Consider the following 25638-nt stretch of genomic DNA (forward strand, 5'->3'; position numbering starts at 1 on the left):
ACATGATGTTGGGTTGTGAGCATGATGTTGAGTCGTGAATGTGACGTTTCGATAACAGATGGAAGGTGTTGGGAGAGCGTTGGAAGAGTGTTGGGTGTTTACTGATCTTGTACAGCGGCACATTATCATGGCGAAGCATATCGGAGCATGGGAAGCGTAGCATAGTCAAGCGTATACAGCATCTTGTGGCATTGAGAGGAATTCAAAATGCTGTGTCAGTAGTGGACGCTCAGCCCTTTGCTGACTTAGTTCTCGCACCTGCTCATGTGTCTACAAAGAGCCACAGCATGCAAATGCGATCGCCTGGTCGCTGTGCGAGTGGTACAGCAAATGTAACTGTTGACTGATCTTCCTTGAGCCATTCTGTACATTTGCTGGGAAGTTGTGGCAAGCCTGACATTCACAGGCATGATTGTACAGGGCATCCTCACTGCAATTGTGCTATCATTGTGTCTGCGTCTGACAGCAGCGGTGTTTGCCACTGTGTGTGCGGCAACAAAGCCCAGCACCTCGGACGGCGTTCTGGGCGAGTGAAGTCGAAATACAATTGTATCTCGACTCCCGGTACTCTCCGCCGCCGAGTGCAGCATGTGGAAGTCGAGGCGCACCTCGGCCATGCAGGGTGCACGTGAGGAAGAGATGGAATGGTCTCGTTTTTGCTCGGACAGTGGTCTTCTCCGCAGCGGAGGGTGTGGAAGTTCTGCCAAGGATGTACCAATCGCTACAGCCAAAGCTTCTAGCCCCGGAAAGGTATCCTCAATCGATCATTTTCGTCCGTGCTTTCCGGGGAGCTACGACTCTGCCAATCAGTGTCTGCGCTGAGAGCGGAGGAGGCGTTCATCTCCAGCCCGTTGCGGTCTAGTGCAACCGTGGTTTGGCTGTGTCTGTGGTGTCGTCCATCGAATGGCTGCAAAGGCGAGCGCTGTTCAAGCCGAGGCCTTTGGGCGAACGAGAGCAGCACCACGGCCACGGCTTTGATACTAGTATCACCAGACGGTATGCCAGTCGCGTGGACCTCCGCTGTTTTCTTTGTGTCCGTCCTCGATCGCAGCATTTTCCTCACAAAGAGCGCATAGACATCTCGTGCTCGCGACGCTCCCACGCTGCACTCTGGTAGACTTCGCACCGCAGTCATGAAGGCCTCTCTCGCCCTTGTCGCCTCCACGGCCGCCCTCGTGGCCGCGCAAGAGTACACCTCGATTGACACCATCATCGACAACGTCAAGAACATCACCAACCAAACCAACCACCTCACCGAGCTCGCCGAAGCGCTCAAACCCACCGACACTCTTCTCGCGGCTCTCCCGCTCAACGAGGTGTCCAATGGCGTGCAGGCAGCCATCAACGTCTCCATCGCCAACGCCAAAGGCCTCCCAGATCCGCTCCCTCCCGCCGATGGCATCAGGCTGATTCCATACATCCAACAACTCAGCAACGCCTCCGTCGACGCCATCGCAGCCTTCATCAACCAGCGAAGCTTCTTCCTGCCAAATGGCGCCGGTGAAATTGTCCTGACCTCGCTCGCGCTGCAAAACGCCACATCTTACGACTTCAACGCTGAGATCGCACGACGAAACCCAGCGAACCTGCAAGGGCCTAGCGCAGAGCTTTCGCAGCCCATCTTCAATGCTCTGGCGGCTGGCGTGACGGCTTTTGAGGAGAACGGGACGAAGTGCGCGGATGTTGCATCGTGTTATGCTGCTGCGGGCGTCACGATGCCAGGACAACAGATGGAGTCTGCGGCGAGCATGAAGAAGCTGGTGAGCTATACGACTGTGATGGCGGCGGCTGTTGCATTTGCTGCGTTGATGTAGAGAGTCAGAAGTGGAGATTGGATCTTGATGTTTCACGGCAGGTGGGGTGGGATGATGCATGATGATGGCTCTTGCCGTCTTGAGTGCTGACAGCAGTAGCACGATATGCTCTTCGTGGCAACTGCATGGCAGCTCAGTGCTTCGCAGTTCAGTCGAGCGTGCGAGGAGGTCGACAGAACCGAGGGCGGGTTGTTCAGGCATGAGGTAGACGGAGTATTCTTGTACAGACATTCTGTAATTACGAAAGCATGAAATGAAATATTCATTGACGATCTTCTAAAAGTACTTCTCGAGCGCGGTCTTTTCAAGATTGCTGCAATCCGGATGAGGCTCGGTGATGTGCTGGGAGACATGTCGAACAGACGACGTTGGCTTCATGGTCTTCGCCAGTGTCCCCTTCGAGAGGCCGCAGGAGACGACGCACACCACGTAGCCTCATACCTTCATACGAGTGTCGCCGTGCGGAGATTGTGTCGGCAATCGTCCAGAGTCGGCATGAATGGCGATCCCACGTTCTGTCGGCCCTACCACTTAACTCCAACGAGCACCTAAGCATATCTTCCTGGACCTCCATCTCCAGCACCGCAGTGTAAGTCAAGCAGATTTCCCCCATGTTCTCACATCTTCTCCGAGATCTGGTTCACAAGCAATACCACTGTGCGCTGCAGGATCCCCTGCTCAATTCCCAGCATCCTCCAACCATATGCAATTGAGCCAGAATCGTTTGCGGACGAGAGAGCGACGTGGAGCAATCTATTCGGCAGAGGAGTCAGTTGAGCTCATGGCATGACATGAAGGTGAAATCTCGTGATTCGAAATAGAAGCTAGCTCATAGAAAGATCTCAGAGCAAGCCAAATGAATGAGTATGCTGAATAGTAGGTGACGTTAGAAGCATCGATCGAATAGGCGCGATCTCTGACGTGCGCGTTTGTCCGGCAATCATGCTCTCAGTCGATATTACCTATCTCACCTCGCGCTTAAACACTGTATACGGACTAGAGCGTTCGATCAGGTGATATTGCCTTCCTTGCGACAAGGAATACGCGCCCAGCAAGTCGGTGATGGAGTGCTGTAAGCTTCACTAGTGTGTAGCTATTGGACAATGGCTAGGGAGAGCTAACGGCAGACTGCAGGGCAGCTATGTCCTCTGGAGTACCACAACGTGTGGCGCATGCATGAAAGATCAGGTGTTTGTCCTAATGTAGAGTCTAGAGAAAAGGTGGTGTGCGGCGGCTCACGTGCTGAAGCTGGGTTGGCGAAATCCTGGATCCAGCTAGAGGTGGCTAGCTAGCAGAGATCGGAGAGGGATTCGCATGGTCCTGGAGCGCTTCGCTGAATATTATTACGCAGAGCTGGCTTCTTTTGAGGTCGGAAAGTGGCGGCCATTGGCTGCGTTGACAGTGCAATCACTCGACCATGCGGTTTACAGATCTGGGTTCAGTGATCGTTCGCACATAAGCCCCTTCTCTCCAAGTCTCCGCCTGCTCCTGAGGAGCTGAGCAGCGATAAAGTGCTTGCACATGCGGTACAGCAAACGAACGAGTTTGGAGGCTTTGTCGGTTGGCAACTTCACTGATCGGAGCCAAGAGTCTCTGATCTACACGTGTGCTTTAGTCGTCTGAACCGCTGTGTCATGATTTTCGCACCCTAGGAGTAGTCTATCGTGGCTCTGACAGAGAGGGTAAAGACACCCCAGCATCGATTAGAAAGGCACTTCTTCGCTCACGATGTCGGCTTTCTGTTCGGAGAGGATCAAGTATCAAGTCTTGTGCTTGCGACTGCCAGTTCGGGCTCGGAGGAGCTTTGTATTTGAGCATGAGCAGACACAGCGTGCAGTACCCGTGATAGCCCCTAGTCTTTCCTGCAGCTACTTTCCCACTGCACCAGAATTCACGAATGTCTTCGCGGCCATCTTGGTATTGCCGTATTCGGGTGGTGTGGGCAATGGTTGTGCGGATCTCGTATAGCGCTCGTCCGCCTCCTCGAGCGTAGGCATCGGTGACTAGGGCAGCGAGTGAGCCGGGCGAGAGGCTCGTCGACTTACAATCCTCAATGAGCTGGTCTTGGTCAATCAATGAGTTGTCGCCATTATCAGTATCGCGAGCAGTTGCCTGTGAATGCGTCTGTCCTGCCCGTGGTGACCCTTCAGAAAACCTTTCGAAACGACCAGCTTCAGGCTAAAGCTGCACCTGATTCCAACCCTGGGTGCTTGCTGAGTGTGCTGTACCAAGCATCTCTTGAGTAAGCGGCGTATCACAACAACTGAAGCCGATCGTGATCTATCTTCGGTCTGTCCTCTTGTTTCGTAGGATGTCTTGTTGCGCGGAACCGGGAAGGATGCGTGGCCGTGTCTCTCGTCATGCCACCAGCCGAATATGGGTGTCGTGCGAGGCTTGCTGATGGTGGACTGTGTTGTGCGGACATGAGGTTGCAGTCTTATGGTGCCCGAACTCCGCCCTCAGGCTTGCGATCCGTGCCAAGACATCGTTCGTCCTCCAACTCAACTCTTCAATTCCCGTCCGACGACCCTTCTGCGATTCATCTGCCACCACATCCTGAATGTTGCAAGATCGTGGCCAGCAATACCAGAGGGACACCTTGCAATAGCAACGACCCGGTCCTGATGCCGCGTCAGGCTCTGTGAAGTATAAAGGCGATGATGCTAGGGCAGGTAGGGCTCGTTTCTGCGCTGGATGCATTGGGAAGTCCCCGGCCGCGCTCGCCTACTTCGACGCCACACGCACTCAGCAAAATCTCTCCTAACCCGAGCGTCTCGGAAGTCAGTGATGAATGCTACTGCATGTGCTTCACCGGCCGATCAACGATGATGAGTGATACGGGCTCGAAGAGCATCTCACATCCGAAAGTCCGCGTCTCACCTGCTGATTGAACTTCAACCCTAACACAATACAAGTCGGCATCCTTCGGATTGCTGATGAGAGTGTCGAACAGCGTGCGCGACCACGCGGAAACGACTCGCTCGGTCCCGGGGACATTGGCCCTGCGGCCTCACATCTTGCCCATAACCTGGTTCTCGTGCTTTCGCCGCAAGATGCCACTGACATCCTACAGTGATCCTATTGCCAGGTCCGAGCAGGCGCGGGAACTACCAAGGAGCACGTCTGCAGAGCCCGCACGAAGCAGTGGGTCTTCTACGACTGTGGCTGAAGCAATCACGACAGGACGGCGTCTGTGAGTTTGAAACTATACGTGCATTCTCCACTTTCTTGGGAGGTCTTCAGCATAATTCGGAGTTGGCCGCGACCATCAACAATGCCCTAACACATGCCTCCCTACTAATCATTGCCTATCAAAGATCCCGTATGCGGGTCAAGCTGCCCTATACTGCTTGCCAAGCAAGTCTTCAATTCTGCTCTAATTAGCTTGTCTGCCAACCCTCCCGGCGGCGTGCAGGACCAGGCTCGCGTGGCTTCTAGGGCCCATTCCTTTGGCGAAGAGGGTTTGTCCACTCTGCGCCGCTGCTTCCGACCCTTCTGCATACGAATGCGAAGCTCAAGTTAACTATGCTTCCCACCTTCTCCTCTGTCGATCACTCCACCTCATCTTGTCTTCGCTTGCCGGCCTTCGATACATTTGACACTGCACACCGCGAAACATCTCAAGTACGAGAATTTGACAGCAAGTAAATACCAAATGTCGACTTCTCTGGACATTCTGCGTCCAGCACCATCTCCACCAACTCCCCAATCATCATGCGAATCAGATACGCGAGATCTGGAGCGTCGCGCAAACAAATTCGCAGACATCATGACAACTAAGAACTTTGCCGACCCTGCTCTGAAACAACTTGTTGTGCCAGATTTTCGATGTCAGATTGAGCTTGCAGGAGGCCGCGTCGGCGTGGTCAACAGCCGTGACGCTCTTGTCAACCATTACAGCAAATACAAGTCGACCTCGCTGGTAAATGTTTCGAACCTTACAGCCGCGATCGATGAAGATACCGGACTAGCAAAAGTCATGCTACTTCTACACATCACAGATTCACCTCAGACGTTGCCACAGGAAGCTGTTTCAGTGCAATGGTGGAAAAAAGACCAGGGCGCTTGGAGATGCTACCAGCAGACGGGCATGCGAGGGGGTTCGGGCTATGGCGCGTGCATTTGATTGCAATCTGATTAATGTTCAGCGAGGAGTGGGGAATGTCCTGGATTCGAGGTGTCTGCAATACAACGTGGAAGAGCGTGAGATGTATTTGCCATGTGTTGCACTACCTCCCCTGGACGAATTCAAGAGCCGCAATAATGCTAATGCCACGACACAACATCTCTCCGCCAGTTGTGGCATCTGTCAAGCGTGATACTCATCCATCACTGGGCTCGCGTCATTGAGAGGATTGCTAGCGCATGCGGCTCGATCACATGCGACATCGACAGTGCACACGGCAGATACTCGGTACACCAAGCGAGGACGTGATCCTTAACTACCAGTCTACCACTGCCTTGAGAGTAAGATACGGCCGCTGCATCCAGGCATTACATATTCGGTCGGCGTATAAATCGTCCGATCCATGCACAGAGCCGGCCGTCTTGTCTCACAAGCACTACTCTTGCTGCTGCGTTAGTGCTGAATCATATCAGCCTCCTCCACTGAAGGAGTAGGGCAGCACAGTGTCACTGAACGTCGGCGATATGCCGAAGAGGTTCCGACGGGAGACCTGCACACAAGCACGAGCACGACGAAGAATGCAGCACGTCCAGTCCGGCTCAAGTTGAGCAGTGCAGTTCACTCGTCAGCTTGCAGCACCTTCAAGCAATGGAGGGCCTTGGAAAAAAGGAACTGCCAATAGGACATTTTAATGGCAGCTTTACTACTTCATACAATCTGAGCCCGCTATCCAATCTATATCAACCCTATAATGACATGAAATATGCTCGCTCAATCGCCAACGAGAACTTCCGCAATGCAATACACTCTGCTTAACGCCTATTCTCATCCGCCCCTCCTCCCTAACGCATCCCTCAAACTACTCATTCGACTCGCCATCGTGCTTCCCCCTTGCGCTCGCATGTTGCTCAAGAGTGCCTCCTCCAATGCACTCTGCGTCACGCTCGTATCATCTAGATCCGAGAACGAACTACCCATGCTCGGTGAGCCTTCACTGCCATCTCTTCGACTTCGAGGGCTCAGACTTGCGAGCTGGGCACGATGCCGTGGCGAAAGAGGGTGCGCAGGGCGGAGAGCCGGCGAGGCTGAATCGTAAGATGCACGGCGGTGATTCTGTTGCGAGGGATTATCGGAGGATGAGGGGGCAGAGGAGAGTTGGGAGGGTTGCCGAGTCACCTTCGATGGAGCCGGGCCTGGGGCGACAGAGGAGGAATGAGTTGAGGATTGAGAGGATTCTGGATTTGTGTTTGACCGGGCTGGTGGCTCTCTGGGAGGTCTTGAACGAGGATTCGAGGAGGTTGCCGGAGTATTTGTGGTGGATGTTGCAGCGGGTTGTGCTGTTTTGCGTTTTGGTGAACCAATTCGCAGTGTTGCTGCTGGGTCCGGCTTTGATGCCGCGGCGAAGGGTAAGTAGCCTCCATTTGAACTTGCATCGTCATCATCATCGTCGTCATCATCTCTGTCGTCGTCGCCTTCAGATGCGAGGTCCGCGAGTGTCGACTTCGCTTTCTTTCCTGGTGGCGGGCGCCGGAACGCTTGGCTGCGTGCAAGTGCAGAAGGCGGTTCGTCTCCTGAATCAGAGTCCGAACGCCCTTCGTGCTCCAAAGCATTTTCATAGTGCTCGTGCTTGGATGAGGCAACGATATCAGCAGCCGCTGCTGCCACAGGAGCTTTTCTTGTCGAGCCGCTAGACCCTCTCAGGCCTCGTGATCGTGGTTGCTGTTGTCGGGATCCCGTGACTTTGCTTTGTGTCACTGTCGCCGAGGAAGGCGTTCTGGAAATTGGAGGCACGCCGGACTTCGGTTCATCTATGATGGGCGAGGCTGGTACTTCTGAGGATAACGGCAATGATGGACTGCCTCGACGGCCTGCGGTGGTAGTCGATCCAGATTGCAACTTTGATTCTAGAATCAGGGTCAGCTTCGCTGCATGACACACGCTTTGGTCGTGATGCATCGTACCTCGACTCGCAGTCCTCTCCATCTTCACGCCCCCTGACGAACTTGCCGTTCCACTTCCAGCTCCTCCCTCTCCAGCTCCACCGCCGCCCACCCTAGTCATTTGCCGCCTCATTCTCTCCATGTGCCGCTCTGACAGCCAAGCCGCTTGCATGAGCAGAAAGTTTAGCTCGACATCAAAATCTTGACTCAAGCCCTCCCAATCCAGATCTCCAGAGTGTGATTTCGAGATCAGCTTCCATAGTTGTCGGTCCTTGGCGGCGGTCCAGTTTGTAGGTGCTGGATCGCGAAACTCTCCCCTATTGAATGGCAGTCTGATGAACACAGTGTAGTTTGGCACAGGCACTGATGGGTCTTGAAAAAGCCCGGCCGGTGAACCTGGTCTTGATGATATTCTTGATGGTTTGATTGATGCGTCTGGCACTGGAGTTGCGTTGGATGATCCTCGATTGCGAACGTGACTTGGCATTGCTGCCGCCGACGAAGATGGAGACATGGCTGTTTGTCAGCTGACTGTGGGCATGGTAAGTGTGATGAATCGTCGATGTTGTGTTGAGCATCGATGAGTGGAGGTGAGCAGCTGCCAAGAGCGTCGTCACGTGGGTCGTGTAGGATGATGAGAATAGGTTCTCGGAAAAAGTCTAAGAAAAGTGTCTGCAATGGCGTTTCAAACATGTAGTTTTGTTTTGCTCACTATGGAGAACGGCGGAGTCAGCAGACAGTTCCATGACTGCCAAATCTGCTCAGCAATGCCTGGAGTATCATTTCGTCCATCCCACCACATGCGCCCAACCAAAAATGCCGAAACTCTCTAGATAGTGGTCTCGTATGCGATAGGAGCAACGTTTTCTGGCTTGTTGTCCTTGGCGCTGACAGTGCGGGCCTCACGTGGCTGAGCTGGCTGTCTCTTGAGGTGGACGTGCTCGCCAGTCTCCTTAGCTTGCCTCTGCTTTGCGGCGTTGGTCTTGACACGGGCCAAGAACTCGTCACGCGAGCGCGAGTGTCGGACGTGCTCAACGCGAACGTTGATGCGCTTCTCGATGTAGCGGTTGCCGACCTGGCGGTAGAGGATGACACCGACAGCGGACTTGGTGACGTTGTAGACGACACCGGTCTTACCGTGGTAGACCTTGTATGGCTATTGAAATGCGGGCGTTAGCCTCTCACCGCAAGGAGGCGCTTGTAGCGTGTGTCTGGAGAGCCAGAGCACAGAGACTACTAAGCTGAGAAATTGTGTATCCATTTATCCACCTACCATGCCCTTTTGAACGGCACCGTTGGCCACAACATCGACGATATCTCCGACGCGGTACTGCTTGAGGTAGGTCGAGAGAGGGATCATACCCTTCTTCTTGAAATCGCGCGAGAAGGCTGTAGTCGCAATGTGTTAGTACCTGTTGCCGGCGCATTGTGCGGTCTGCTCGTGATCGCAGTGTCGCACATACCATAGCGAGTGCCAGCGCGGAGACCTGCAGCGTGACCCATTTTGACGGTGGTGTGGAAGGTAGATGGGCGGGTTCGAGATTGTTCGCTGGGTGTGATCGAGGTCAACTTCTTCGACGCTGATGCCAAACGATGGAATTCGCGATGTGGCCCCACTAAAATTTCGGCCCGCTGACTCCGAATGTGGGAAGGCGTGCCAAGACTCTGCCGGCTCGCACTTGAGGATTTGCTCTTCACTACAGCTTTGGACTTCTCTGATCCGACAAGCACGAGTTGCCCGCACGACAATCACCATGGCCCCGTACGTTACTCGATACCCCGTACACAGCGAAGAAGATGCAGGTTGTCTGAAAGTGGTGCATGTGGAACTGCGACGCCGGCGACTGGTCCTCAATTGCTCGCGTGCGGTCTGGAGTGGATGAAGACGCAACATGCGCTCGGCCACTGGCAAGACGCATTGAAAGAGAGGAGCATGTGGTGGAAGAGGACATGGCGTCGCGTGCATCATGCGTGCAGCAGCAACAGAGCCTGCAGCTTCAGACCTGGTACAAACCAATTTGCAGAGGCACACAGACTGACATTCTCCCAGACGCTCGTACTCCAAGACCTACAAGGTCCCACGTCGTCCCTTCGAGGCCGCTCGTCTGTGCGTATAGCCCATGATCAATGAGCCAGCTTTATGCTGCGCTGTATATCTGGTGTCTAATAATGGCTGCACAGTGACTCCGAATTGAAGATCGTTGGAGAATACGGTCTGCGCAACAAGCGCGAGGTGTGGCGTGTCCAGCTCACCCTCTCCAAGATTCGTCGTGCTGCCCGGTAAATACATCTCCTGCCATGTTTTGGCATATCACTCGCTGACCGCTCTACAGTCAGCTTCTTACCCTCGACGAGAAGGACCCAAAGCGTCTCTTCGAAGGAAATGCCCTCATTCGTCGTCTGGTCCGTGTCGGTGTGCTCGACGAGTCCCGCATGAAGCTCGATTACGTCTTGGCCCTCAAGGTTGAGGATTTCCTGGAGCGTCGTCTCCAGACTTGCGTCTACAAGCTTGGTCTTGCCAAGTCCATTCACCACGCTCGTGTCCTGATCCGTCAGCGCCACATCCGGTATGCATACCCTCCTTTGCTGCTCAGCTGGCGTCACTCACTGACCACTTCTACAGTGTCGGCAAGCAGATTGTCAACGTCCCATCGTTCATCGTCCGTCTCGACTCCCAGAAGCACATCGACTTCTCGCTCACCTCGCCATTTGGTGGTGGCCGCCCAGGTCGTGTTAGGAGAAAGAAGGCCAAGGCCGCCGAGAGCAAGGGTGACGAGGACGCCGGAGAGGAGGAGGAGGAGTAAACTACTCGTTCACCACAATCGGGTCACCAAAATTTCACGATACCAATGGGAATGCATGGGCAAGGACGGCGTTCATACAGTGCTGGGGCTAAAGCACGCGCGGCACTCAGATAGCTGCGACTGTTACAATGAAACTGCTAAGTTCACGATTCCCGGCTTAGCTGTACTTCCCAATGCCACCCAAGTCATTGACCTCGACCCACGTGCATGATATCGTATTCGAACAGGTATTGGAGAATGCCACGATCTGTCCGTCCAGAACTGATTACATACCCTCAATCTACGACCCCTTCTGGCAGAAATGCAACGTAGTCTACCGGTGCAGGTTCAATTCCCCCAGGCTGCCCCACGACCTTCAGGACGTCACCCTTGTTCACCTGCACATTCGCGAATCGTTTCCTCGTTGCAGAATGTCCGTCCAGATAGATCGAAGGTGTATGCCCTACTCTTCCGGTATCTACATCATCACTGGTCCATTGCCCAACCTCACGATCTCCGAGCGTGACAGTGAAGGTGCTATTGCCCGCTGTTAGATCGAAATGCTGGACGATCAGATCGTATCGTCCGCTTTCGAACGGGACGCTAACGGACGCAGTTCCCGTTGTGGTATTGGAGGACGTGACAATGGCTCTTGTACCCGAAGCAATTTCGAATGGAGAAACGTCGTAGATTTCATACCCGTCTAGGTGCATGTCTTCAGCCTCGATTCTCCAAGGGTGATTTCCAACGCGAGAAGAAGTATCTTCGATGCTGGAGAGATTGTAAATCCAGTTGTTGATCGCGTCGCGCCAGACAATGCTGTGTCCTGCTTGGAATTCTTGACGATACAGAACTTCATTGTAGCGTTCGGCATCGATGAGGCCGTGGAGGGAATTCCATAGGGTGACGAAATTTTGGGCTGTTTCTGCGCCCGCGTAGTGCGCATCGTAGAAGTGCTGGGCGACAGATTTGCCGGACTTGAGGATGTGAGTGTAGGGAACGTGATGAAACCAGAGAAGCAGGTCGTCCGGTGTTGTGGAGATGTTCTCGAAGAGCTGGGCAACTTGGGGCGGGTATTGCCCAGCGTACCCAGTGCCGTTTGATACAGTCCTGTCCATCCCGATTCCCTCATTGTCGGCGCGCGTCCATTGGCCCCAACCATTGCCGTCTTGGGATTGTGGATTGGGACCGAAGTGTGTATAGAGGATGTCGGTCAGAGTTTGAATACCGAGATTGCCGGTGTAGTTCTCGTACGCTGGCCATGATTGCATGGACATCTCAGCGATCGTTTCGATGACTTTCTGGTTATGACCGAATGTGAGACGGGTCCAGGCATTCAATACCTCTTCAGGGTCCAGCGTCCAGTCCCAGGCAAGGCGGCCGTATGCATACAGATTTGACATTGCGAGATGGCTGCTCAGCCATGTACTGTTGGTTCCCACGTTCACAACAGCTGCTGATCCTCCGAGGGGTCGCTTGTGGTGGTAGCCAGTCATGACATCTCGCAGCAGCGTGGTTCCGTTGTCGATTCGAAGATTGAAGTCCGTTAAGGTCTTCCAGAGCGGAGGCAAATAAACGAGATGCATCTGCTGTCCAAGATACTCCTGCGTAACCTGCAACTCAACTGCCATGCTGGTATTTCTCAGATTGGCGAAAAGCGGCGATACTGGCTCACGGACCTGGAAATCGATCGGGCCATACTTGATCTGCACGACCACATTGTCCTCGAAATGGCCGTCGAGTGGTCTGAAGTAATCGACAGCAGCATTTGCTCGATCGGCTTTCCAATCTGTCTGGTTGAGCTGGTCGTACACAAATGCACGGAACATCAGCACGCCTCCATGCGGTTTGAGTGCGCGTGCGAAAAGGTTGGCGCCTTCCGCTAGTGTTCGATTGTAATGAAGCGGTCCTGGCTGGCCTTCGCTGTTGGCCTTCACGAGGTAGCCGGCCATGTCTGGAATGCGGTCGTAAATCTCATTCGTCTTGTTCGTCCACCAGTCGATCACTTGCTCGTCCAGGGGATCATACGTGTTGATATCTGTCAAATTTGCTGGGGATGCAAAGTACAGCGATAGCCCTAGCTGGACGCCGTAAGGGCGGAACACATCTGCGATGCGGCCCAAGCCATCGATGTTCTCCGGCTGCAATGTGGTGAAATTGGCGTTGACATTGTTCACGACGACGGCGTTGATGCGAATCGAGGCTAGTAGTCGAGCATATTCTGCTGCTCGTGTAAGATTTGCTTTGATCTTGCCATTTTCAAAAAATATGGAGTTGCCGGCGAAGCCCCGCTCGATGATTCCGTGAGTACCGGATGCGTCCACTACGAATCAAGACACAGTAAGCGCGTGTCATATGTCAAAATGTTGGTATCGAATGTCGATGACTACGTACTGTTGTCCCACTCGTTTGTCCATCTGATTGGCGCTGCGGGATTCGTGAGGTACTGAACGTTCGAGAAGTTGCCCTGCGCTAGCATTGACAAATATTCGAATGTGCCGTAGAGGGTTCCTCGCTCGTTGTGTCCGACGATCTTAACTTCGTCATCCTTGATGCTCAGCCAGAAGCCGTCTTCGATCAGATCGCTTTCAAGTGGATTATCTGAATATGCTGCGTTGTAGTTCTCTAAAGTGGCAACAATCACAGAGGGCTGTGCATCAAAATCGCAGATCCTAGCATGGTGCCCGAAAATGTGTGACAGTCCATGTTGCAGCTCCTTGGCAGCAGTCTGGACAGGCCCGCCATCAGTCGCATTTAGCACGACAATCGAAGACGGGAGAGCAGGATGGTGAATATGTTTCGGTAGCGGGGCGTATCGAAGCCAGGCTTGCAACCCGGTCTCCGCCTGTACTAAGCTCGCGAGAAAGAAAAGAAGTACACAAAGCATTTTGAAGCATGTGAAGGTTGAAAGTATGCTTGCCCATCTTGTCATTTATGCTCCGTCTACTCATCTCCATGATCGTCGCCATTGGGGGTCATATTGATCAGGCATCAAATGCATTCAGCCTATATTGTGTCAACAGGCTCTGAGAAACGTCACGCGGGGCGCTGCTTGCGGGGAGGCGGAGGCGGGTTGCCATATCGATATTGGCGTCATCTTGGTGGTTCTACTGCCGGACAGAGCGTACTCGGCTGATCTTCGAAGCATGTCGTAGTGCAGCATTGATGGTGTTGGGTGACCAGTGGATGGGTCAGTGGCGCGTGAAGTCAGAGAAACACGAGATCGGCCTTGGCATGTGTGCCTTCCGTCCAAAGTCAGACTTCGCGACTCGAGAAAGCACCGCCGTCCCAGACGTGCGTGGATCCTCAAAAGCCATCATGAAGCACTATGCCTTCAGTCGAGAACCGCAGTGGCTCCTCAGCATACCGTCCGACATCTCTTGACTTCATCAACCTACCAAATCCCATCCAACCTGCTCCTCCGTCGCAAAAGCACCCCTTGAATGGCACTCCCCACCTCGAAAAGGCGCGGCTCGACAATGTATCGAATCAAGATCTCTTCCGGCTGGTTCTTGAGCCCTCTGGTGAAAGAGCGCCGAAAAGACCTCGTCCTGTAGACAATCCTAACTTAGACTTACCAAAGTTGCCTGTGAGAAATAATGCCAAGCGTCTACGCATTCCGCCTACGCTTTCTGGGCTTCATCAGCCGCCACCTGATGCCGGCCTACTGCCTTCCATAAGTGTTGATAAGCCTCCGAGTCTTCCTTCGAAACCATTAGATTCGGAAACACATGCTGAAGCATCCGAGACGGGGCCTCCACCTGATCGGGCAAGCACTTCAACAGCGAGGACTGCATCAGCAACGGCGAACGAGTTAAAAAAGCAACCTCGGAAGCTTGCGAAGCGGAACAAGTGGACAGCAGAAGAGACCGAGTATCTGTTGAAAGGGGTTGCTCGCTTCGGCGTGGGTAATTGGACTAAAATCTGGAATTGTCCAGACTATCAATTCAACAACCGTACGGCGCTAGATTTGAAAGATCGCTTCCGGGTGTGTTTTCCAGATCATAACAAGAAGTCGAAGAAGTCCAGCGTACCTACAGGTGAGGCAACATCGACTGACACGGACGATCAAGAACTAGCTTTGAAGCGTTCCGCGAAAGGACCTGCTCCAGAGCGGATCGATGCAGCGACGCTTGAAAAGCTGGGAATAAACACACCGTTTGTCAAATCCGAACGGCGTTCTCGACATGGCTATAGCGCTACTGAAGACGAAGCCTTGCTCAGAGGCTTCAAGAAGCATGGCAAGGCATGGACCGCCATCAAACAAGATCCAGACCTCAATCTCTCGTCACGACAAGCGACTGATTTGCGAGATCGCATGCGAACACGGTTCCCAGAGGAGTATGCCAAAGCGGGGCTCGCGCCTCGAGTGAAGAAGCAGAACGGCGACTCAAAGAACACCAAATCTGGCCATGGCGATGAAATTACGAAAGAACAAGTCGAGAATAATACCGCTGTCAGTAGTCAGAACAGCGCACAACAACCTGGTACGAGCCTTCCAAAAGTGATCGACATCCGAAAGCCACAGCAGCAAGCGCTCTTCAGCCTCGACGACGTATATCTAGGAAGACTTAGCGAGGATGAGGATGACGAGGATGGGCCAATTACACTCGATCGCGGGATCTTGGATTGGGCGACAGACACTGCTCGACCGGTGCCCGCTGAACGGTTGCGCGCACCTGATCCCAACACTTCTTTGTTACCGAAGCCCATGCATGCGAGGCACGCCCAGGAACTTCCGATGGCCCAGGCTTCGCAGAATAACAATGCTACATCGCTGCCATCGCTAGCGAGCTTGCTGCCCGACAATAATTCTTCGGAGCACCTGGAGCTGCCGTCATTGACGGAATGGTGGGGTCAGAGCGATGGGCGCGGAGGCACAGCTTCATATCCAAGCTTAGAGGAGATACTCAGTCACGATTTGTAGCCAGTGCGGCGTAGAGCAATGCCACATATGTTGAATGTTGAAGTATATTGGTTGGCATTCCGGTTAGACTTTTTGACCCAAGTCAAAGGAAGCCACGTGATATCAATTCATCATGACACTTTCCTACTTTCAAAAAATTGATCATACAGTAGTTTCGTAGGTCGTTCTCTAATGTATGCATCAGCGTTGCACAAGATCGCTTGCTGTTCACATCTCGCTGAATTCACGGATGGCGGTTCTGACTTGTTAAAACTAGCTCCGGACTCGCCCGCCAAGTGCCAAAGCGCTCGAGAAGCTTTGGCACTGCATCCTCGACATTGTCTCCAGAGCACCTCACCCATCCCGCCGCACGCCTTCTCCTCTCCATTCTTTGCACGCCGCCCAGCTCGTGTGTCGAGCGGATTCGGCATACGCTCGCGCGATCAGCACGTCTGCACTGCGACACGTGCCTGGCCAGCGCTCCCATGCGGCCTCTGTCCTCCCACAAAAAGTTGTCGCCCAACGCCTCCACCTTCTGAACCACCGACTCGCCCTTCCTCATCAAAGCCGCGTTCCCATGTCGTCAAATGCAGGCCGCCGCTGTTAAGACACCACCGACTATCACCGGACAAGCACTGCAGCAGGCAGACCGCAATCAGGTCCGCCGTGCCTCTGCGGAGGCCTCGAGCCACCACTGAACATGAACAACCCGTATCAGCAGGGAGGGCATGCGCCTAATGTGCCGCCGGCTCTCCCTATGCACGCGCAGCGCCGCGACTACAATCCCTATGCGCAGCATGCACCTCACACACCGCTGCCTCCCTACAACGGCTACCAGCACCCGCACGCATACTACCACGCGCCGCAGCGATGGCCGCAGCAGGCTTACCCGCAGCACTACATACCGCAGCAGCAGTGGATGCCACCACAGCACTACGCGCAGCGTTCGCCGATGGTGGTGAGCTCGCAACCTCATGGACAGCCGATGACCCCGGTCACACGACAGCAGCATGCCATTCCGCCCATCCCACAGGCCACCCAGTCGCCGCGACCTGTTCCGCAATATGTCCATCATCAGCTGCCTGTAGCCTCTCCCTCGCCTGCGCCGGCCCAAGCCCATACTCCATCTGCCATCACAACGCCAGCTGCTGCATCCGCTGCTTCTCCAGCTGTTGTATCCAAGGCAGAGGAGCGTGTCGAGACTCCACCTCCAACAGCGTCCAGAAGATCATCCATTGCTACGAACCCGTTGGCACTTTCTCCTGAGTACAGAGAGCCGTTTTGGCCACAGGTAAGCACGCTTCGCCCTTCACGTATCTTATTTTGCTGACGTAATGTAAGCTCCCTTGGTACTCGGTACCTGAAGGTCACACTGCTTTCCCAGCACGTGCCACGCCTCGTCGCCGACGTCGACGGAACATTCGCAATGCTAACTCTGCTGTGGCCTTCCCACCTCTTGCAAGCGCTGTGGAGGAAGCTGCTACACCTGCCGCTGGCCAAAGCCAAGCCACTGGTGAGCCTGAGCCCGAGCAGCAATCCGAAGCCTCGACAATCGCAGCACCGTCCGAGCCAGAGACTCCAGCAACCTCTCAAGCACCTTCTGAAAGCGACTACACGAACGTATCGACTCCTGCCACGCCCGCCCCAGCGCCCGTCCCCTCGCCGAAGCCCACGCCCACGCAACAGGCACCCCACGCTCGTCGAGACACGCGGACTGCCATAGCAATCCCTTCCATACCTGGTCTCGCCAAACCAAAAGGAGTGTCGCCACCATCGACTTCCCACAAAGAGGTGCAGTCGCAGGCAGGCGAGGAGGTCACAACAAAGATAGAAGAACAAATCACTAGCTCTGAGGAGAAGAGCGCACCGGTTGAAGAGACTGTCAAGACACCAGAGGCTAAACCAGCGCCCAAGTCGTGGGCTGACCTGGTCAAGCGCAATGCTCCGAAGGCTGCAGCTCAGGCTTCTGGTCTTCAGAAGAGCGAAGTCATGACCAATGGCATTCCTCTTCCAAAATCAGCTTCATTGGCTGATGCTCTGAGACAATACAGTGTCAATAGCGGGGCTTCTTTGAATTTCCTTGAACCAAGAGGCCTGGTCAATACTGGAAATATGTGCTACATGAACTCGGTGAGTTTAACCGTTTACTGACGAAGACGATGTACTAATACGTGAACAGATATTGCAAGTCTTGGTTTTCTGTGTGCCTTTTTACAACTTCTTGGATCAGGTACGACAACGAACTGTGCATTCTATGAAGAGCGACACTCCTTTGATCGACGCCATGATCATGTTCATGCGCGAGTTTAAGATTTTGGCAAGCGCGGAGTCGGCGGACATGCTGCGTTCACGCTTGAAGCAAGAACAGCTTGAGCAGTATGGCGACTCCATCACCCCGGAATATGTCTACGAAGTGATTCGGAAGTTGCCACGCTTTGCAGGTATGAGGCGCGGACATCAGCAAGATGCTGAAGAGTTCCTGGGATTCTTGCTCGAAGGACTTCACGATGAATGCGTGCAAGTCATGCAAGGACAAGCCGAGGAGCAGCCACAGCCCAACGGCGTTTCTTCGCCCGAAACCGTCTTGTCTCCAGGATCTGCCGATGGTTGGCTTGAGGTTGGCCCCAAGCAGAAAGCTGCCGTTACTCGCACCGCCGGCCAGCAGGATGCTCCGTCTCCTGTTACCAAGATCTTCGGCGGTCACCTACGCTCGGAGCTTCGTGTTCCAGGCCAAAAGGACTCCGTCACTTTGGAGCCGTATAAACCACTTCAGCTTGACATCGGTGCACAGCATGTAAACAACATTGTCGATGCCTTGAAGGGGCTTACCAACACCGAAGCCTTAACTGGTGATTTCGGTGGACGTGGCAATACGGCAAAGAAGCAAGTGTTCATTGACACACTCCCGCCGGTGCTTGTACTGCACCTCAAGCGCTTCGAGTATAACAGCAGCTTGAACGGGACCCAGAAGATATGGAAGAAAGTTGGTTATCCGCTTGAGCTGCAGGTCCCGAAGGAGGTCTTCTCCCCAGCAAGGCGCGCTAGCTTGCAAATCTCTGGTCTGCCGAAGTACAGACTGACAAGCGTGGTTTATCATCATGGTAAATCCGCAGCAGGTGGACACTACACCGTCGATGTTCTGCGACAGGATAGCCGGGAATGGATCCGCATGGATGATACAATCATTCGCAGGATTCGTGGCGAGGATGTTGCCGAAGGCGGCGCTGAAGAGGATCCCAAAATTCTCGCCAAGGCCCTGGAGCAGCACAAGGCAGATCAAGATATGCAGAAGCAGAGAAACATGTACGGCGGCCTTGACGAGGCCGACAAGGAACCCGAAGAAGAGAAGCCATGGTCTGAAGTCAACGGCAATGTGAGCGGGCACAAGAAGAACTGGAGCGGCATTGCTGCTTCTGTCACCAATGGCACCGCAACTCCCACAAGTACTACGGGCAAGCGAACACCCACAGCGAAGCGAGAAGGAGTACGGGATAACAAGGTCGCATATATTCTCTTGTATGAGAGGATTCGCGATTGAGGAGGGGAAGGAAAACGGGAAACATGGTGGCATGTGCCACTGCAGATGTGCCGGTAGTAAAGTCTGATGTTCGCACCGTTTTGGAGCAAGGTTGCGCTGGCGATGCACAGTGCACAGCTTCATCGGACATGGACTAGACTCGCAAGGGCGAAAGGGCATGCAAAAAAAGTTCGGCATTAGCGATGGCGTCGGCGGACGCTTGTGTGAAACGTGTGCGCGCGGAAATGTATTTTGTTTCCGCGTGCCTCATCTTGGACTAACGACGATACGCTACGGGTGTATTTGTAGTGCACAGAACAGCAAGAGCATCGCACGAAGCTGTTATCATGATGAGAGAGGCCCCATGGTTGGGTTGTCTTCGGCTTCAGGCTGCAGCTTGCTTCATGTGAGCGGGTTGCAAACGATGTGTTCAAGCTGTGTGTAGATATAGTGAGAGATCTATCAGTAAATGACATCTCCTTCATCCTTTGGGCCCCTCTTGTTGGGACTGAGCCTCGCCATCTCAGATGAGGAGTACCTTGATGGCGTCGTGAAACAATTGCCTGTCTGTGCTCTGGTTGCTGTGCTTCGAAGCACTACCACTGTCGATGCATGGCAAGACATTCGCATCCTATAGCCGGCGGATAGCGTGCGAGCCTGCCTAAGAGGAATTCCCCGACGCAGTACCTCATCAGACTAGCCGTCTCCAGTTGATCGCTCGGAGCAGTCGATGAAAAGAGCATGGTTGATCTGCGGGGCGATCCGCTTGTGCCAGACCGTACATTAAAGCCAGCATACCTATCCCACTTCGCTCACTCCACCTGTCGCCTATGTACAAGTTGCCGGCAACAAACGATGTGCAGCACGTGGGCTGCGGCCAAGCTGTCAATACCACCGTAGCCGGACGCAGGCTAAATAAGTGGTGCTACACTGCTACTCACCTGCCAAATGGGACGGAAGACCCGCGACACGAGGAGCTTGTGGTATGTAACGAGAGGTTGGAGCCAGATAGCATAAAGGTGTCGCGAACTCCCGCCGGCGTACAGTCCGAAAATCAGACTCCCTCGATACGCTTGCTCCATCGGACACCATGCTTTTCTCCCAGAAGACCCTGCTCGGCCTACTAGCCTCTACGGCTGCCGTTATTGCGGCGCCTACATCTATCGAGAAGCGAGCTGTTATCAACCACGATGCTGTAGTGGGATTCCCGCAGACAGTGCCGAGTGGGCTGACGGGACAGCTGTACCTGAAGTACAAGCCTTATTTGAAGGTGGACAATGGATGTGTGCCATTCCCAGCTGTGGATTCGAGTGGAAATACTGGGTATGTATTCAGTTGTCACACTGCTGGTATTCGAGCTGCGCTTCGTGGCAAGCACCAGACATACTTGGGCTGCAGATGTTGACAGATGAGCAGGGGTGGTCTCAATCCAACCGGAGGCTCTTCAGACGGCTGCTCCTCCAGCACCGGCCAGGTCTACGCTCGTGGAGGCACGTACAATGGAAACTATGCAATCATGTATTCTTGGTACATGCCCAAGGACTCTCCATCCACTGGCCTTGGACATCGCCACGACTGGGAGAATGTCGTAGTTTGGCTCTCATCTGCATCTACTTCCGCGACCTTGAGGGGCGTCTCAGCAAGTGCGCATGGTGGCTATGACCCGAATACCAGTCCGAACTTGAGTGGAAACAGCCCGTTGATCAGATATTTCTCCATCTTTCCAGTGAACCACCAGCTTGGGTTTACGAGTGCGCAAGGTGGACAGCAGCCTTTGATCGCTTATGAAAGCTTGACTTCTGCTGCAAGAACGGCGTTGGAGAATACGGATTTCGGCGAGTGAAGCCATGGAGACGAAGCAGTACACGACTAACTTTCGTACAGGAAGCGCGAACGTGCCGTTCAAAGACGCAAACTTTCAGAACAATTTGGCGAAAGCGGCTCTATAGATCATTGCGTAGAATGTGAAGTCGGCACGGAACCGTTTGCTAGCTGCACGAGGCAAAGTCAAGCTGGCAGCACGCATGACAACAAACGATCTTGACACTTCTGGCATTTCTTTCAACCAATTGATTTCACACTTACACCTGTTGTTTGACTTACTGACTATACTCAACGGCTTCGACTATCTCAGCGCACCAATGCCTCTCTTACCATCCGGGCTGCAAGGGCGCCGTTCCAAGCGCGTCGCAGCACAAACAAACACCACAGATCGTGAAGCGACTCTCGCAGGTGACCTTCTCCTTCAACGTTCAAACAAACTACAGACCGAACTCCGCGCTTCCGATTCGAAAGGACAAGATGATATGCTCTGGGGCACCACCGACCTCGACCACACGGATGAAGAGGGACTGAGATTCGCAGGCTATCGTGGCCAAGCATTCTTCGAGCAACTTGATCATGACACCAGCGGACGGACGATGGAGATCTGTGTCTGTAAGCACCAAGTCAGCAGTGATGGCGAAGATGTGGAGGCCGAGGACTTGATGCGGTGTAGCGTGAGAGATGTAAGTCGACGGTTCTCCCTTTCCTGACTGATACTCAGAACACCACGTGACCTGTGATTTGCGGCGGGTTAATTGATGTCGGCGGATAGTGTAATCCTGGCTGGTTCCATCATCACTGTGTCGGGCTTCCGGAACATCCTCCAATGCATCTTGGGTGGATGTGTCCTGCTTGTATCTTGTCTCAGAGGATGACTGGGACTGTCAACGGGCTGTGGGATCTCAGGAGAGGGGAAGATGTTACGAGGGCAAGGGAGTGGCTGAAGGAGATGAAATTGGAGAGGAGTAGGTTTGACGCAAGAGAAAAGCAGTTTCAATTCGCGAGGGAAAGATTTTGGCGAGAGCTGCACGAGGAGGATTGAATGTTTGGCATCTGCAGATGAGGAAGTCGCAACTCTGTGGGCTGAAACCTTGCTTAGCGACATGATGAGACCTTTTATCCCCATCACTGGACGGCAGTGAAAATCGACAAGAGCTGAATGGATATGCGTCTCGCGGTCACCGGGGGCATTGTAAAGCCTGTACACACGCAGTATTCGGTTACGTAAGTCGATCTTTCCCAAATGGTTCTGTCAAGCGCGATAGTGTCATGCTATTGATCATAGTCATAGTCGATTCAATGGCTCAATCCCAGCGCTCGTGCTTTGTCGACATCAGCCCAATACCTTTCTTTGCTCCTTTCTCGCAGCTTCGGCCCGATCTTTACCATCACGAACAACGAAGCGTTCCACACGAAACCAATGACGGCGACCATGATGAACGTGTTGCGATACCCAAGCGCGTTCAGCCACGGTGTAATACTAGAGTAAAATAAGCATTAGCGACGAGTATTCAACTCAACAACAGCCACAGCAGCGATTTCTATGGAGGGACGACTCACCCATAATTCACCGCAAAGCTCAACGTATTCCTGATCAATATCAAAGTCGTCACCATATCCCCGCTCAACTCTCTGTAACTACTGATGGCATATCCGAGACCACCAGCAACACAGAGACAATTGCTCACAGCCAAAGCACCTTGCGAAAATACCAGCCCAAACCAGTGGATCCGGTACTCAATGCCCAGCCCATATAACAACATGCTGAAAGGAACCAATATCATACTGGCCACAAACATATAAAGAGTGTCCTCAGGCTCGGAGAGACCTCCACGACGTCGTGCAAGTCGGACAGTCAGGACACGACCCATCTTCCCGCAATAGTAGGCTCCTATAAGCGCTCCGATTACACCAGATGAGTAGGCAGCTGCGATCGCTGTGGTGCTGAAATTGTAGTATTGGACGTAAACGGTTCCTGTCGTGGCGTTCTGTACTCCGGACCAGACGAGTGCGTTGGCACCGTACATGAGGCCTGCGTAGACGATCACGGGGTAGGTGAAGCCTTTGAAAGGAGCGAGGAAGATTGATAGCATGCGGTTTGGGCGCGGCGTGTCGCGGAGGCGGAGCTTCTGGCGATAGGTCTTGCGAGGGTAGGATGTTTCGCCTGCTTCGAGGGAGGAGGTGGATGATGAGGAGATCGGTGTTGGAGCTTTCTTCTCTGATTCTGCGGTCTGAATCTCTGGTGATGGACTGACGGACTCGGTAAGTGGGACTGGTGTTGAATTGGTGACATGCTTTCGGTCATAATTTGTCTCTGAACAAAGCTTCAGTATGCGTAGTCCCGCTGGAAGTGGGCATTGCACTTACCTTCCATAAGGAAGAAACAATACACGAAAGCAATCGCAATCCAGATCGCGGTCCACCATAGAACCCACCTCCAGTCTTGTCCGTCGTTGATGAAACCCGCCAGCATTGGAGCGAGTTTGCCAGTCACGCTCAGTCCGAAACCATACCATGCCAAGTACTTGGGTCTCTCATGAGCGAACCAGATATCAGTAATGCTAATCTCGCATAGTGCTTCCACTGGTGCTCCAAAGAAGCCTTGTAATACCTTGTTCGCAAGATATGTGCTTCGATTTGTGCACCAAGGAGCGCTGGTCATGATGGCGATCGATGCCAGCATGGAGAACAAATAAGCAGGTCGCTTGCCATATTGGAGAGCCAGTGGTTGCCAGATCACGCATGCCCAGCCATATGCGAGGAACATGACGCCAGTACCGGTATTGAGATCATTGAGAGTGAGTCCTGTCGCTTTCTCAATCGGTTTCACCACTGAATATACTGAACCAGAGGGGATGGCGATCATGAGAGTGTACATCAGCACGCAAGATGTGGCCAACATTTTGCGTTTGTACGACCAGTTCCTGTACGATGTTAGCACTGGCAGCTTATGACCTTGTCAATTGTCTCTCGTACGTACAATGGGTCTTCAGGGTCATCAGAGGGCGTTGGGTGAAGAATGATGTCTTGTTCATCGGCAGACCCAGTTGCATGTTTCGTGGTGCCGCCGAGCTCATTATTGTGGTCGATGAGGTATACTGTACCCGGAGGCAAAGTTCTATCGTTGTCCATTATGTCTTGACGCTACTGAAGCATTCAATCAGATCTGCATCAAGCGCTGGCACGTAAAGCTATTGAGGTTGGTGTCAAGTGAAGGTTGGGTTCATCGAAGCGTCACAATGTCAAGCCACTGTGTATGCCTATCTGCTGCCAAAGGCGAGTCGCCTGTCCGGCTTGCTACTTGCATAGCCATGGAGACCGGATCTTGAGGCTGGCAGCTGTTGAAGTGGTGATAAGATATAGTTCAGATAGGCCTGGCTGCGTTTGGTGTCGCGTGTGGTTCGGGCAAGCACAAAGTGGGTCGTGGAACGCTCCGCACTTTTCCATGATATGCGCTGTTCCGCCACTGACCTCGTGAAACTGGTCGTGTCACCTACGCGAAAGCCCAAGTGCCATCGTGAGGAGACGCGCCGTATGGATGCAGTCGCGTGGCAGCTTCACTGCGGCGGCGAGTTGGCCCATTCGCTCTAGGAGTCACTCTGACTGTGACCGGGCGAAGACAGCAGACGCTCCAATCTTCAATCACGATCTGTGCGATGAGCAGATTGGGCCTGAGGACAGTCATTTTTCAAGCACTGTAGGCATAGGAAATGCCAAGTGCCTAGAAAGTGTGCGGAAGATCATCCGCCAGATGAGTAGGGCCATGAGGGCTGTTACGGGAATGCGTGATGAGCATTCTGGCGACATAATCCTGTGGCACAGCCAGCAGTGGCACGACTCCTAGGGAAGATCAGTCGCATGGGTTCTCGTATGGGTGACTCGGGCGTTTGCGCCATTGTCGGTGTCGGTGGCGCGTTTCTGCCCTATGTGAGACGACGTTGCTGCGCGATGTAGAGTGAGACCTGGATCTGCCAAACGAGTGTTGTGCATCACCCAGCAGAGGCCGTCAATTCGAGAGGGATGGTCGTGCTGTGACAATGGCGGGAGGAGAGGATGACGTGTTCGGGCGAGCCCTGGGGACAGATCTTCCACAGACGCGGCTTCGACCACCTCACCTTTCCGAGACAATCAAGATTCGCGATAAGTAATCGAGAGCTCCCCTGCGACAAAGTGCATCCCGGACCGCAATGGCGCGCATACGCGTCCGCGCAAGAGAATTTGCAGAGGGCCGTTGATCAGCATTTCGACAGCAAACGGTACTGCGGAAACATGGCTCTTGCGTTTTGACAGCCCCAACGGTCGCAACGTCCTCCGATCATTGACCGCGGAGGTGCAACATGTCGAGGCCACATCGTCGACAAAACACACGCAGAGATGCACGCTACATTGACGGCACCATAGACCGACGCAGGCAAACTTGTCGTCAACCCGCGCGCCCTCGACCTCCACCCCGTCCCTATGCCCCTGCGCCAAGCACAACCCTCGACCGAGATTTACGGTTCCTGACAGCGCGCCAGGATCAGCACGCGGGCGGTATTTCGGGTCTCATTCATTTCCCAGTTAGTGACAAAGTCACCAGTGCCGGTCTCCCACTTGCGCTCGAAGCAGCTTCGACTTCTTGGGACCGCCCATCCTGCGCCTCTGCCTCTGCTCCAAGATGCCCCTACAAGAAGGGAGTTCGGCGTCCCGGCACGACTTCCACCGCGCCTAGTGCTCTTGGTTTCCAAC

The 25638-nt window shown here is 53.7% G+C and overlaps 11 protein-coding genes across 11 annotated transcripts; 7 read left to right on the plus strand and 4 right to left on the minus strand.

Annotated features, from left to right (window-relative positions):
* Positions 1-1133: 1133 nt before the first annotated feature.
* On the plus strand, positions 1134-1814 carry CKM354_000143700 (uncharacterized protein; the record flags this gene model as incomplete). The annotated part of the gene is made up of 1 exon (XM_044796562.1): positions 1134-1814. The coding sequence occupies one exon, from the start codon at positions 1134-1136 to the stop codon at positions 1812-1814; it is 681 nt and encodes a 226-aa protein (XP_044652497.1).
* Positions 1815-5469: 3655 nt separating this feature from the next.
* On the plus strand, positions 5470-5940 carry CKM354_000143800 (uncharacterized protein; the record flags this gene model as incomplete). The annotated part of the gene is made up of 1 exon (XM_044796563.1): positions 5470-5940. The coding sequence occupies one exon, from the start codon at positions 5470-5472 to the stop codon at positions 5938-5940; it is 471 nt and encodes a 156-aa protein (XP_044652498.1).
* Positions 5941-6765: 825 nt separating this feature from the next.
* CKM354_000143900 (uncharacterized protein) lies at positions 6766-8394 on the minus strand (the record flags this gene model as incomplete). Its single annotated transcript, XM_044796564.1, has 2 exons — positions 6766-7844; positions 7902-8394. 2 exons carry the CDS (start codon positions 8392-8394, stop codon positions 6766-6768), a joined length of 1572 nt encoding a protein of 523 aa, XP_044652499.1.
* A 315-nt stretch (positions 8395-8709) lies between these two features.
* On the minus strand, positions 8710-9383 carry CKM354_000144000 (uncharacterized protein; the record flags this gene model as incomplete). The annotated part of the gene is made up of 3 exons (XM_044796565.1): positions 8710-9036; positions 9154-9269; positions 9344-9383. 3 exons carry the CDS (start codon positions 9381-9383, stop codon positions 8710-8712), a joined length of 483 nt encoding a protein of 160 aa, XP_044652500.1.
* A 251-nt stretch (positions 9384-9634) lies between these two features.
* On the plus strand, positions 9635-10684 carry CKM354_000144100 (uncharacterized protein; the record flags this gene model as incomplete). Its single annotated transcript, XM_044796566.1, has 5 exons — positions 9635-9642; positions 9931-9987; positions 10062-10160; positions 10214-10447; positions 10504-10684. The coding sequence occupies 5 exons, from the start codon at positions 9635-9637 to the stop codon at positions 10682-10684; spliced, it is 579 nt and encodes a 192-aa protein (XP_044652501.1).
* A 275-nt stretch (positions 10685-10959) lies between these two features.
* CKM354_000144200 (uncharacterized protein) lies at positions 10960-13550 on the minus strand (the record flags this gene model as incomplete). Its single annotated transcript, XM_044796567.1, has 2 exons — positions 10960-12986; positions 13058-13550. The coding sequence occupies 2 exons, from the start codon at positions 13548-13550 to the stop codon at positions 10960-10962; spliced, it is 2520 nt and encodes an 839-aa protein (XP_044652502.1).
* Positions 13551-13991: 441 nt separating this feature from the next.
* On the plus strand, positions 13992-15590 carry CKM354_000144300 (uncharacterized protein; the record flags this gene model as incomplete). Its single annotated transcript, XM_044796568.1, has 1 exon — positions 13992-15590. The coding sequence occupies one exon, from the start codon at positions 13992-13994 to the stop codon at positions 15588-15590; it is 1599 nt and encodes a 532-aa protein (XP_044652503.1).
* Positions 15591-16269: 679 nt separating this feature from the next.
* CKM354_000144400 (uncharacterized protein) lies at positions 16270-19107 on the plus strand (the record flags this gene model as incomplete). The annotated part of the gene is made up of 3 exons (XM_044796569.1): positions 16270-16860; positions 16911-17699; positions 17749-19107. The coding sequence occupies 3 exons, from the start codon at positions 16270-16272 to the stop codon at positions 19105-19107; spliced, it is 2739 nt and encodes a 912-aa protein (XP_044652504.1).
* A 1069-nt stretch (positions 19108-20176) lies between these two features.
* On the plus strand, positions 20177-21035 carry CKM354_000144500 (uncharacterized protein; the record flags this gene model as incomplete). The annotated part of the gene is made up of 3 exons (XM_044796570.1): positions 20177-20409; positions 20503-20921; positions 20971-21035. 3 exons carry the CDS (start codon positions 20177-20179, stop codon positions 21033-21035), a joined length of 717 nt encoding a protein of 238 aa, XP_044652505.1.
* Positions 21036-21227: 192 nt separating this feature from the next.
* Positions 21228-21952, plus strand: CKM354_000144600 (uncharacterized protein; the record flags this gene model as incomplete). The annotated part of the gene is made up of 2 exons (XM_044796571.1): positions 21228-21593; positions 21683-21952. The coding sequence occupies 2 exons, from the start codon at positions 21228-21230 to the stop codon at positions 21950-21952; spliced, it is 636 nt and encodes a 211-aa protein (XP_044652506.1).
* Positions 21953-22206: 254 nt separating this feature from the next.
* On the minus strand, positions 22207-24042 carry CKM354_000144700 (uncharacterized protein; the record flags this gene model as incomplete). The annotated part of the gene is made up of 4 exons (XM_044796572.1): positions 22207-22390; positions 22471-23224; positions 23278-23834; positions 23891-24042. 4 exons carry the CDS (start codon positions 24040-24042, stop codon positions 22207-22209), a joined length of 1647 nt encoding a protein of 548 aa, XP_044652507.1.
* Positions 24043-25638: the final 1596 nt, after the last annotated feature.

This window comes from Cercospora kikuchii, assembly GCF_019650295.1.
Source record: "Cercospora kikuchii DNA, contig_00001, whole genome shotgun sequence".
Lineage (NCBI taxonomy): Eukaryota > Fungi > Ascomycota > Dothideomycetes > Mycosphaerellales > Mycosphaerellaceae > Cercospora > Cercospora kikuchii.